This window comes from Equus asinus, chromosome 5, assembly GCF_041296235.1.
Source record: "Equus asinus isolate D_3611 breed Donkey chromosome 5, EquAss-T2T_v2, whole genome shotgun sequence".
Classification (NCBI taxonomy): Eukaryota; Metazoa; Chordata; class Mammalia; order Perissodactyla; family Equidae; genus Equus; species Equus asinus.
The window spans coordinates 50541223-50553904 of record NC_091794.1 but is presented as its reverse complement, the minus strand read 5'-3'; the positions used below and the strand labels follow the sequence as shown (position 1 = coordinate 50553904).

The 12682-nt window shown below is 37.4% G+C and overlaps 1 protein-coding gene across 30 annotated transcripts in view; it reads right to left on the bottom strand.

The window, feature by feature from the left end:
* Positions 1 to 803: 803 nt before the first annotated feature.
* The window catches only part of MECOM (MDS1 and EVI1 complex locus), a 533659-nt gene continuing 521780 nt past the window's right edge, over positions 804 to 12682 (bottom strand). For 25 of the 30 annotated variants that reach the window (XM_014846458.3, XM_014846457.3, XM_014846455.3 and 22 more), the window contains 4 exons: positions 11355 to 11499; positions 7351 to 7587; positions 6321 to 6504; positions 804 to 2347 (listed from right to left, as the gene is read on the bottom strand). In XM_014846458.3, coding sequence (XP_014701944.2) covers positions 2213 to 2347; positions 6321 to 6504; positions 7351 to 7587; positions 11355 to 11499 — 701 coding nt within the window. In that variant the 3' untranslated portion in view covers positions 804 to 2212. The remainder of the gene's footprint in view (positions 2348 to 6320; positions 6505 to 7350; positions 7588 to 11354; positions 11500 to 12682) is intronic. The other 5 variants (XM_070509495.1, XM_070509496.1, XM_070509492.1 and 2 more) reach the window with 1 other exon arrangement.

The following is a 12682-nucleotide window of genomic DNA, read 5'->3' as shown; positions in this document are numbered from 1 at the left end:
TGAATAAATTATAGTAGATCAAAGCTGATGGAATATGGAGTAACTGCTAAATGATTATTTTGAAGAATTTGTAGCAATATGCAGTGATTTTTTTTTTTCCTTAAGTACAGAAAGAAACACAAAATCATTTCTACCTTCTGACTCTAACCTGAAAAAACGATATTTCGCATATGGACAAAGACTTAAAAGACCATAGAAAAGCTAAAGGGTTGTTCTTCCCCCTTGTGAATGAGTTAACAGTATTTGTGTAATTAAAAACAAAAATAAGAGACAGGGCCGGCCCCATGGCGTAGTGGTTGGGTTCACGCACTCCACTTCAGCGGCTTGGGGTTCGCAGGTTCACATCCTGGGCACGGACCTAGCACCGCTCATCAAGGCATGCTGTGGCAACATCCCACATAAAATAGAGGAAGATAGGCACAGATGTTAGCTCAGCGACAATCTTCCTCACACATACGAAAAATAAGAATAAGAAACAGAACTTTTGCATGCACTATGTAAAACTGAATAGGAAAAGTATAACTTGCTCTGTGCTAACTAAAATGGTGTTGCACACAGGGAGTCATACTGAGCACCACATGGTGTTCCACATGAGCCCTGACTTTGCACGACATGGAGAAAGTTCAGAACAATGAGCGGCAGATAGCCCAAATTCCCAAGGACCAACAATACAAACAAGCTCCACACTCCATGTATCTTTTAGGGCATCAAGGTCTCAGACAGCATATCTTTAAGTCATTGGATCCCAAAGGGAAACTAAAATTGCATGAGAAGGGAAAATATCACACAGTGGGAAAAATAACCATTTTTGTAAGTCTTTATTTTTTAGTTGTTCCTCCCATAGTAACGCACTGAAAGGCATAACAGTTTATATTGTACAAAGCATTTGAAGAAAGTACCTCAACTTGCCGATTATTTCAAAATGAGATTACAAACAAAAAGAAAACAAATCTGGTTCCTCAACAAAGGGCAAAATAATTGAATACAGTCTGTTATTTACGTCTCTCTTTTAACATAAGGTCTGGAACACTTCATTTTACAAATAGGATTAACATGAACATAACATCGCACAAGCTTGCAGACAACCAGTATAAAATATGGGGTACAGCTTTTAATCAGAAGAATCATGCTTTCATGAAAGAAATTATAATCATTTATACAATTGAATCAATTTCAGTATTACAAAAACTAAGTTGCATCTATTCTTATTTAGCTCATTAAGAAGGAAAACAAAACAACAAAAAAAAGGGAATGTTAAGAAAAGCCAAACACCATTTGGCACTCCCATACACAGGTCGAGTCACCTTGGTCCTTGAAATTCGGAAAGGGGTGTGCCTCAGACGTCAGAAAGTAGTGGCTGAGTGGAACAGTGCTATTTTAATCAACAAACAATAGTTTGCCAACAAATAAATACATGATACACGCAACACAAAAAAATTAAACATTAAAAAACAGTGACATGATTGTCTAAAATTAAGATGTTATTACAAGGATTTGGCAAACATTTTATTAGTGTAGTGGTACAGCGGTACTGGTGATGAACAGGTTACTTCACTGACTTAACCTCTTTGAGCATTGAACATCCATAGTTTACAATATACACATACCCTTTTCCCCTATTTTAAACAATGTACTTAAGAAGGCAAAAGTTAATGGGGAGCAAGTACCCCCTGTTATAGTTTCTATAACAATCGAGTGTGCATTTCATCCAACTACTTCCGTCTTCAAAGGGTTAAATTACATAAAACTTTAACAAAGAAAAAATTAAATCTGTAATTAAAAGCAACTGTTCCCAATCATGTGTCAGGTGATCTTGTACAAAAAGAGAATTCAGTTCCTATGGAGTGTTCGTTCGTATCACTGCCGCCACCTCACCTGCCCCTCTCACCCACCCACACCCTCAGGCAGGACGAACTGGAAGATGCCTTCTGACCAGCAAGTTTTTCCTTTTCACTGAATCACTTTAAGTCACATTGATCCTCCAGAAGTCAGCAGCTGCCTTTGCTGTGCAAAACAAAATATCGAGAATAAATAGTTTCTTTTTTCTTTCTTTCTTTCGTTTTTTTAATCATTCAGTTTAAGGTCACCAGACTTTAAATGAGTGACCCTTCAGGTTTCTAAGGCATTCTGCTCAGCAGTCTTTTAAGTAGTCCCATGTGAAAGAGCCATGTGACTGTTGGACTTGGTCCCACTCTGGCCAACCTTGGTCATGTCATACGTGGCTTATGGACTGGATGGCACTGGATTCCGCCGCAGTCCTTGCCATACTGTGCCACACGTTGGAAGAACTGTGGGATGTGGAATGGAGGGACTCCTTGTCGGACAATGACAACATCATAGCATATGCCTGGGGTAAAGAGGAGAGACTCGGTAAATGGCATTTGAAAAACATCACTTTTGATCTGAAGAATGTTATTGGCGAATGTTAGGAAGAGCAGGGACCCTGAGAAGCAGCAGCCCTTATGGGTGTGTTTGGAAAAACGTGAGACTTTTTTTGTGTGTTCTAACCACGTGGAGTTACTGCTGGCCTTCAGTGCCTAGGGGTCACAACAGTTACACGACCTATATGACAAAAAGTTAATTATCCTACCTAAAATGTCAATAGTGCTTCCATTAAGAAACAGGAGCCATCCCCTTCCCCAGTCATAAATATGGTAATCATCCATCCGCTGTTCACAGACATGTTCAACTCACCAAAAATATTATTGTGTGCTTAGGACTGAAACTGCAAATATGAATAAGATACAGACTGGCCTTGACAGCACTGTGGGCTAGTGGAGGAAATAGTCCAACCAACTCCTGCACTTTATACCTGAGAGCACAAGAGGTGAAATGACCTGCCCAAGGTCACTTGATTAGGCAGTGGAGTAGCATAAGTAAAACTTATTCCTGCCTAACTTTTAATCCAGTGTCCTTTCTCCAGTGCCCCTCCACACTTGAAATATTCAGTGCTGACACCCAAAGACCTTGCAAGTGGAGGTAGATCAAGTCAGTTCTACCAAAAGATAAAACGAAACACAAGACCAACATCATTCTAACCAGCTTGTGTTCCAGTGTCTGCCGAGCAGGAGGTGCGCTGAGGTGCCCCATGAGGAAGTGCTCTTTCTTCCCTATTATCATGTCAAATTCGAAATAACTGCCCAGAGAATCCCCCATTTGCTGCCAAGTAAAATATTCAAATGAAATGTTTGCTCTTGACTTGCAAGTGAACTTTTCACTGTTGATTTGCTATTGTTGGTCTCATCCGTGGCTAAACTTGCTTGTCAAATGCTGCTGAAGTGGAATCATTAAAGTCCTGCCAAAGACATTCCACCGTCTGTAAACAAGGATGAAATGCCTCTGTTGTGAAGCAGAATTTCATCTCTGGGAGTCATGCTGAGACATGTGGCAGGTCTGTGGTTTCTTCCCTAATCATGGCGTCTCAGTTAGAAAATCTGCCCTTGCAGGCTGATTTTGATTTGCTGGGTCATTGCTCTAAATGTACGCATTTGACTTTTATGTATGCAATTTGTTTTCCTGACCTCTACAAAATCTCAGCAGACATATAGTAAATATTTCTGAAGCATCTACTCAATGCCAGGCACTGGGCTGGGTCACAGAGTTTAAAGTCTAGGTAAAGGAGCTTTGAACTTGAACTATCTATTCTAATTATGTACCCACTTTTAGAGATCAAGAGAAAAGAATATTCTGAAATGGTTTCTGTTAAACAAAACCCATTCCGATATTTAGGAAGATGAAGGGGACTACAGACAAAATTTTGGAAGCCTAAGTTTTAATCCTGGCTTCTAACCTGCCTCTACTCAACTAGCTGTGTGGCCGTGGGCAAATTGCTTAATCTTTCAAGGTCACTTTCCTCATATAAAATGAGGATAGCAATAACAAAACCTGGCCTCCACAGGTTGCGGAGGAACCACAAGTACTGACTTACACACAGTGCTCAGCTCAGTGTGACATAATTAGCACCTATTATCATGAAATTGATTTTTGTAGGATAGAGTTTTTCACAGAGGATTCCATGCAGAATGCAGCCACTGATGTACTGTTCAACCACTTTGGATTCAATCTTTAAAAATCACAGAGTAAACAAACGGATGTTTTGAGTAAAGCATCTGAATCTATTCAGCTTCTAGAAAATGGCAAATATAGATTATCTGCCTTTGGTAATCAAGGGAAATAAACATTTTCATGTGCAAAGATCAGTGCCCAGCACATAAGTGACAGTTAATAACAACTGAGTGAATGAATAAAGAGTCTCATGAAATAAAGTCAATTTGCAAAAAGGCCTGACTATTTGCAAACTGATATAGTGACATTATCAAGTAACAACAAAAATATGAGCTAGGATTGCTGGTATTTCTTGATGGCAATTGTTAGCCCAGCTGGGCAGGGACTTAACGTCAAAATGCTGGTACTGAATCTATCATATCCATTATCTCTGGGTTTGCAGGCCCTTCTGCTTTCTATTTCTATCACTTCTGACAGTTTCAGGAATTTTTAGGTATTGTGTCTCATAATGAAAAGTATTTTTGGTGGAATAATTAAAAGAAATTTTAAAAGAAAAGGAAAACCTAGATCCTCCCGTATCTCTGATCAGCAAGGAAAGAAGAACGGGACATCAAAGATTAAAAAAAGTACTAGCCACCTCTTATGGTTGTCTCTAAGCGAAAATGAGATACCTACTCTGGCTAGTTTACTTTTAATGTTAGAACCTGAAAATTCATCTTTCTGTCAGTTAAATCATAGAGCGGGAAGGAATCTTAGCTATCTGCTCCACTCACCCCGCTTTACAATGAGGAAATGGTATCCATAATCATGCAGTGATGTTCTCAAGTTCAGGGGGCTAGGCAAGTGCAATGTGAGGCTGGCTCCTTTTACTTCAATTCAGAAAAAAACACATTTATTTTGCCTATTACCATACATGATCTCTTAGACTTTTTACTGAACTGATTGATATTTAAAACTTCAAATTATCTCAGTGGTGTAATGTTTTCCCCACCTTAGCTGAGATATGACCACATTTGATGTTAAGACCAGCCCAAAACATCTCAGCCAAATAGGAAATAATTTCCAAATGTACAAGTCAACATGGTCACATGGTTTGATATATCAGGCCACCTCTAAAGTAGACGAATGGATCAAACAATTAGACCAAAATGACCAACAAATATGATAATAACAGGAAGCACCTTTTTCTAATTGACCTGAATGAACAATCTGGTTGAGTGTGATTGTCAAGTAAAAAGTACTGACTTCCTTTTTTTTTATGATAAAAGAATTGAGGTTTTTAATTGGTATTTATGGATCCCTAACTGAATTTATTTTAGTTACCAAGGTGCTAATAGAATGCTGTAGAGCCCAATGAACTTGGGCACCATTCGTTCATTCACTCAATAAAAATTGATAGGTTTTATTTCCAGATCTGCCGTTAAGTTGCTGCAGACTTTTGTCAGCAACTCATTTCATCTCTGACCTCAGTTTACTCCTAAATTCTATAATTAGATGACTTGTTACTTAACTATATATAGTAAGGGACAAAAAAATAAGGACAGAATTCACTTTCCAAAACTCTTAAAATATAATTGGGTTGATAAAAACTATAGATACAAAGCAATTAGAAAATAATTCTAAAGTAATATATAAATAGGTGCAAGAAAACATTATGGGCTATTTCTACAGAAGTAAGAGAATTGCAAAGTAAAGGAAAGATTATTGTAGGACAGGGTTTGTCACAGAAGTTTCTGTGCAGAATGCATCCATATTAATTGCTGTATTGATTAACTTGGTAGTCTCACCGTCATCACCCGGGTTTGTTTCCCGGTCAGGGAACCATACCATCCATCTGTCGGTTGTCATACTACGGCATCTGCTGCATCTTGCTGTGATGCTGAAAGCTATGCCACCGATATTTCAAATACCAGCAGGGTCACCCATGGTGGACAGGTTTCATCAGAGCTTCCAGACTAAGACAGACTAGGAAGAAGCACCTGGCCACCCACTTCCAAAATCACTGGCCATGAAAACCCTATGAATAGCGCAGAGCATCATGTGATATAGCAGCAGAAGGTGAGAGGATGGCCCAAAAAGACCAGGCAGGGTTCTGCTCTGCTGTCCACAGGGTCACTAGGAGTTGGAATCTACTCAACGGCACTAACAACAAATTGGTTAACTATTTTGGATTCAGTCATAGAGTAAAGATATGAACATTTTGAGTAAAGCATCTGAACCTGTTCAGATTCTAGAATATTATAAAGATCGACTATCTGCCTTTGGCATCAAAGGCACCATGTCATCATGATGCTAGACTGCAGGAAAATATGTACCTGTGATTTGGACTTTCTGTGTAACGGCTGTTTAAGCTCCTCCGGTACATGGGAAGTACTAAAAGAAGACAGCTCAGCTTCAGTATATTGATTATCTTCCATTTTCCTCATTTTGAGGCTATCTGTGAAGTGCCTTATATGATCTAGAGCAGAAAGTCCAGTTTTATATTCTTCCTCTTTATACCTAAAATGAACCAATGGGAAAGCACAGAGGATTTTTTTTCTTTTCCAGTTTGTCATCCAATCAAATCACTTTTCATTTGAATCTATACAGCTGTCAAACTTCATATTATATTTGCAGTATAAAGTAGCATGCATCAATTATTGGGATCTTTAAAATGTTTACAAATACTATATCTTAAAAATGATTTCTTTTAAGATTTTTCATAACTAAAGGAAGCATATATTTGAGACAAAGAGTGAAGGTCAATGACATGTGAAATCAGCAATGCAGTGGAGACAGAATTCATACGTCCATAATTTCCATTTGAAATAAAGCCAGTTGTGATAATATTTAGTTAGCACCCAGTATCCATATGAAAATATAATATTCTCATCAATTTAACCATTTGGTTAATATTTTCCGTCTAAAAATCTATGTATATAGACTACATATATATCAAATTAAGTGAAATTTATCTCAATAATATTTGACTTATAAGACACCAGATTTTTGAATGAATTAGATAATGTTGAAATCTCTATTTTTCTTTCAGTTTTATAGGTAGAGTCTAAATAACTGATTGTGTACTTTATAATTTTCATTTCTACTTCCTACCTCAGGTTAATCAGAGTTCCACAAACACTGATGTATTTATACTCTTGCGGATTATGTTGATGGCCACCTTATTTTCATCTAGTTAGAATTAATCCACTGAGTATTCCTTGCTAATTCAAATTTACTTTTTTAGGATTTATTACTCACAAATTGCTTATCACCTGAAATATTGCTCTAGTGGAAGGAAAGAGCAGGAGGAATTATATGTGTGTCTACGCTTGCTTATTTACCAACATCACCTGAGGCACTCACCTCACTGGGGACGTCTTGCAACTCATCTCCAGGGCGCTGGTTTCTTCGTAATCATCCTCAGGGTTTCCTTCATGCAAATTACTGGTCACTGGTTCCTTTCCTGTTTTTCCAGTAATATCGTTGTCTTCATCCTCCTCATCTAACAACACTTCATCTTCTACTTCTTCATCATCCAGTAAATCTGAATTTTGACTGGCCACCAAAGCCTTTTCATCCTTAAAGTGACTGCCATTCATTCTTCCAAAAGCATGAAAAAGAAAAAGGTCCAATGATTGGTTCCATTTTTAAATGTGCGTTAGCTTAATTATCATGTCTTCCTAACAACAGTTTAGATTTTTCCATACTTCTCTAGTCTATTTATTGTTTATACTTTCTGGAAACCATGGGAAAATAATGTAACTTCAGATGAGAAAATGAAGAAAAAAAAATAATTGGTTCATTATTCAGATTATAAATGGAGCCTCTGGCAGAACTGGAAAAACAATCTCAGTCTCTTATTCTTTATCAGGCTTTTGCCTGATAAATGATATTGTTATATATGATGTAAAAAAGCACGCAAATGTTCTCTCTACATAATGTTGCCTAATTACAAGTCCCCACCATTTAAAATAATAAATTTCTGGAAAACTCATATCCCTGAGTAACACTCACAAAAGCTTCAACACGTTTGTCTAAAGTGAATCTAAGAATTCAAAGAAAATGGTAAGGTAGCTGCCAAGGACCAACGGGTATTTGATATTTCTAGGCGACATTTGTGGTAGACACCACTTAAGCACTCAAACTTGGAAGTGACTGAGAGCTCATCGGCTCTTATCAAATTGTCCTTAATGGTCTGAATGTAAAAAAATTCTTTGCTCCCCAGGATAACTTTGGGCGGGAAGTGATCTAAAATTGTAATTGTACAATTATCTTTGAAAGCCTACTTAGCAAGCATGTCTTAATATAATGATACAAAGAAGAATATTGTATTTTAAAAGTCAGCTGCTACATTTTAGTTTGTGGTTGCAGGGACTGTAATATGTGATTCAAAAGTTTAATTATAAAAAAGAGTTTAATTATATAGAAGTCCCATTTTAATACATTTGACAGTATTTATAAAACTAGGATAAACTTTTCAGGACCTAAACATTAAAGTATGTGTAAACTGAATTTAAGTTTCATTGTAAGATTTAAAAGTTGAAATTAAGTTACAAAATAATTATAAATGCTTTGAACTAGAGAATCTTTCTTCCTAACCTCCTCCTTTTAAAGACATATGAGCAGAGAAGTTAAGGCACTCCCTCAAACTCAGGAAGCTTGTTAGGGATAGAACATCACAGGCATCCAGGGGCCCCGATGGCCTAGCCATTCATAATCTCTCCGTTGGTCTTGCTCCTTTTCCTAGTCACTAATTCAGAAAACTCGTGGAAACTGTTGAGTTGTTGTTACCGTCATGTACGATTTTCACATTTCAGGGAACTATTTTTCAGACTACGGAAGACCACATATCAGCAATGCACCTCATCACTTTCCCACACAAAAAAAATAAGTGTAATTTAGCATTTAGATTTCCCAGGGTAAAAAGTTTAAAAAATAAAACCCTCTTGCGTCTGACAGATGCATAGAGTAAAAATCCTAGAAAAAGTCCTATCATCATTATTAAGCTTTTTATATAACCAATCTCTTAACCTGTTTTATCAAAGAACGATGAAAACATGTTTTGCACAGACGTAAATTATTAGTTTCCAGATACATTGCCAATTTGCTGGCTTGAATGGATTGAAATTGTTATTTTTAAAAATGAAAGAAAAAGTAAAAGAACAAAAGAGTGCATGGATGAAAACCAAAAGTAACAATGCCAATCTGATTAAGATATCTATTTGTTAATTGTGCTTTCAAACACGACAATTTATGGAGGATAAATTATTTATCAAAAGTAGCCCAATAGGAGTCGAGGGGGGAAGTTAGATGACTCAGTCTTCTTACTTCTGTGCTGTTGAGACATGTTGAAGCCAGCTGTTGCAGCTCTATGGGCTCACAGGTCTCCACTTAAGGGCTAGAAAATCTGAAAAGGCATCTCAGAACCCAGATGGTATTTTTGGTTCAATATTACTTATTTGTAAATATCATGATCAAAACGTAAGATTGTGACTCCTTTCTTACTTGTCCTTATTACTTTGTACTTATCATCTGCCTCATCTTTCTCTCTCTCCCTCTCTCTCTCTCACACACACACACACACACACACATACAAATGGGTGAGCAGAGAGAAAGATACTCCAACTGCACAAAGTTGTAGTTTTTATAAGACTTCTTAGAGGCTGGGAAGGGTCATGCAACAGCAGATCTTCTTTTTTTTTTCTTTAGTTAAGAGAGTTATAGAGTTTAGTTAAGTTATATAAGTTGAAGAAAAGAAGAGGTTATATATTTCTACCTTATCTTGGGAAATAATGTTTAGCTGAAGCTTGCCTTAATGGAAAAACTACCTAAAATAATTAACTTTGACTTTTAATAGCATCAAAACTAGAAGACATTATTACGGTTAAATAATATTTGTGTGATGAAAAGTAATGGAACTTTCTTTTTTTCTTTTCTTTTCTTTTTTTTTTTTTTTTTGCTGAGTAAGATTCACCCTGAGCTAACATCTGCTGCCAATCCTCCTCTTTTTGTATGTGAGCCACCACCACAGCATGCCCACTGACAGATGAGTGGTGTAGGTCTGCACCCAGGAACCGAACCCAGGCCACCAAAACAGAGTGTGGCAAACTTAACCACTAGGCCACTGGGACTGGCCCATAATAGAACTCTCATGTTACATGAAAATTTACAATGCAGCATCCTAATTTAATTATGTTCAGAAAAATCTAGCTCTCAATGCGAGATATTTAATTAAAAGTTACAGATAAGAAAAATTAAATCCAGTAGTTTTGGTGAAATGATGTTTCATTAACATCACATAAAATGTAAAATACTAGGTAAGTGTTAATTATTATCAGCAGCATTAAAAATGTTTCTTTATTAATTACACCATATATGCTTGATGTTGATGCTGACAAGAGGGAGCTAGTGTACCAGGTCACTAAAAACAAGGATGATTATAGCCACTGAAACAAACACACCAGAATTAAATGAGTAACCACTTGAGAGCATATAAGATAGTGACAGAATCTTATTAAGACGTCTCAAATGGTTTCTGTGTAAAAAATACTTGGGTGACACTAAATGGGTATTTCATATACAAATATGCAAGACATAAATACATAAATATATATACAGATATGCATAGTCATATGCATATAGTCATATAACATGTACAGTCACATATTATCTGTACTATCTATAATATATCATATATAATAGTAACCACTATTGACCAGTGATTCAACTGAATCCCTGTGGTGGCTTTCCTTTCTACCTGACAAGTTTTGATAAAATATTCTAGTTAGCTCTCAAGAGAGGCAGAAGAGTATGGTGGCAAAAGCATGGGCCCTGGAATTGGAAAGCCCAGGTTGAATCCCACTTGTTACTTTTGTGACCTCTGGCAAGCTATTTAACCTTCAAAGTCTCCACTCCTTCACTGATAAAATTACATAATAACCGTTGCTATATCTCATAGGGTTATTAGGATAATTAAATTCATTAATATACATAGTAAAGTGCTTAGAAGAGCATTTAGTTTTTGTTTGTCTGTTTTTTGCTGAGGAAGATTCCCCCTGAGCTAACATCCACTGCCAATCTTCCTCTTTTCTTCCTTTTCTACGTGAGCAGCATCACAGCACGGCCACTAACAGACGAGTAGTGTAGGCCCACGTCCTGGAACTGAACCCGAGCCACTGAAGTGGAGCACGCTGAGCTCAACCACTAGGCCACTGGGGCTGGCCCTTTGGTTTTTAATCTGCGTGAAATAAATACCAGCCGTTGGGGGTAGGAGTAATAGTAGCGTCATGAAAGTGAGCAGAGAAAATGTATTGGAAAACATTCATTTCAGAACTCACAGCATTTAAACAGGAAAAATCCAGTTTTACCTCTCCTCTGTGTTCCTGGGAGACTGGCTGCTGTGGTTGCTATTCCCAATGAAATTTCGAATTTCTGTGAAGTAAGCATCTTCTTTGTCATCGAGAATGGCACCTGTACTTTCCAGTTCAGAATGAGGCGATGATGTTGCCGTACCTGAGGGGGGAGAAAGCCTTTTGTGAATAGGACTATTAACTATATGGCAACTTATTTTGAACCCCACTCCTTCTTCATTTAATCAATGTTGTTTCCTAAAACAGGCTCTTTTGAATATTAATAATGGCAACTTTAGGAGGTCAAAGTCTTCCCAATTTACCATAGGGCACATGCTAATCAAAGTCCTTTAGCGGGTTGGCCCCAAGGCCAAGTGGTTAAGTTTGCATGCTCCACTTCAGAGGCCCAGAGGCCAGTTTGGAACCTGGGCACGGACCTACACACCGCTCATCAAGCCATGCTGTGGCGGCGTCCCACATAGAGGAACTAGAATGACTCACAACCAGGATATACAACTATGTACTGGGGCTTTGGGGAGGAAAAGAAAAAAAAAAAAGAGGAAGATTAGCAATAAATGTTAGCTTAGGGCCAATCTTCCGAAAAAGAAAAAAAGTCCCTTGGAGAATGTTTTGAACTACTGAAATCATGAAGTACAGGATCTCAAAGATGTTGTTTCTCCCACTGGATTCTTCCTATTCCCACTGTGACATGGGAACATTTTTATTCCTACAAGAAGGAGATAGGGTGAGGCAAATTATAGAAAGGTCTTAAATAGATTCTGCCAGAAGACCCTGCACACCCAGTCCTGGTTGCAGTCAATATATGTTTACTGCTCCTGTGCTAAAGTATGTTACCAAACAAAGTCTGAAAACATGCTGAGAATTCTACATTCTGATCTGGTGGCTAAGCAGTGGGTAGACTCAGAAGACACCAGCCCAGAGATTGGGGTGGTATAGTATTTAGAGGACAAAATTGCATCTGCTGATTGCCGGATGATCTTCAGCTTCCTACTGATATAATCAGAATCATAATGCCTGTATCACAAGATTGCTGTAAGGTTTCCATACATTTAGACACTATAAAAACTTTATATGTGGTCAAACTTTAGACTAACATTCATTTCATGCTGTTTATCTCGCCCACAAAATATCTATAGTCTAAGAGTTCATCACAATAGTCTAGATGACAAAAACAAGAGGTTAGAACATCTCCCAGCCTAAAGAAGTTATAATCTGGGTTGACATATAAATATTTAACTTTCATGTTACATTTTTAACTTATTTTTTTCTGAAATAATTTTGATTGGAAAAGTTATAGTGGTAAACTCTAAGAGTACACACAGTTA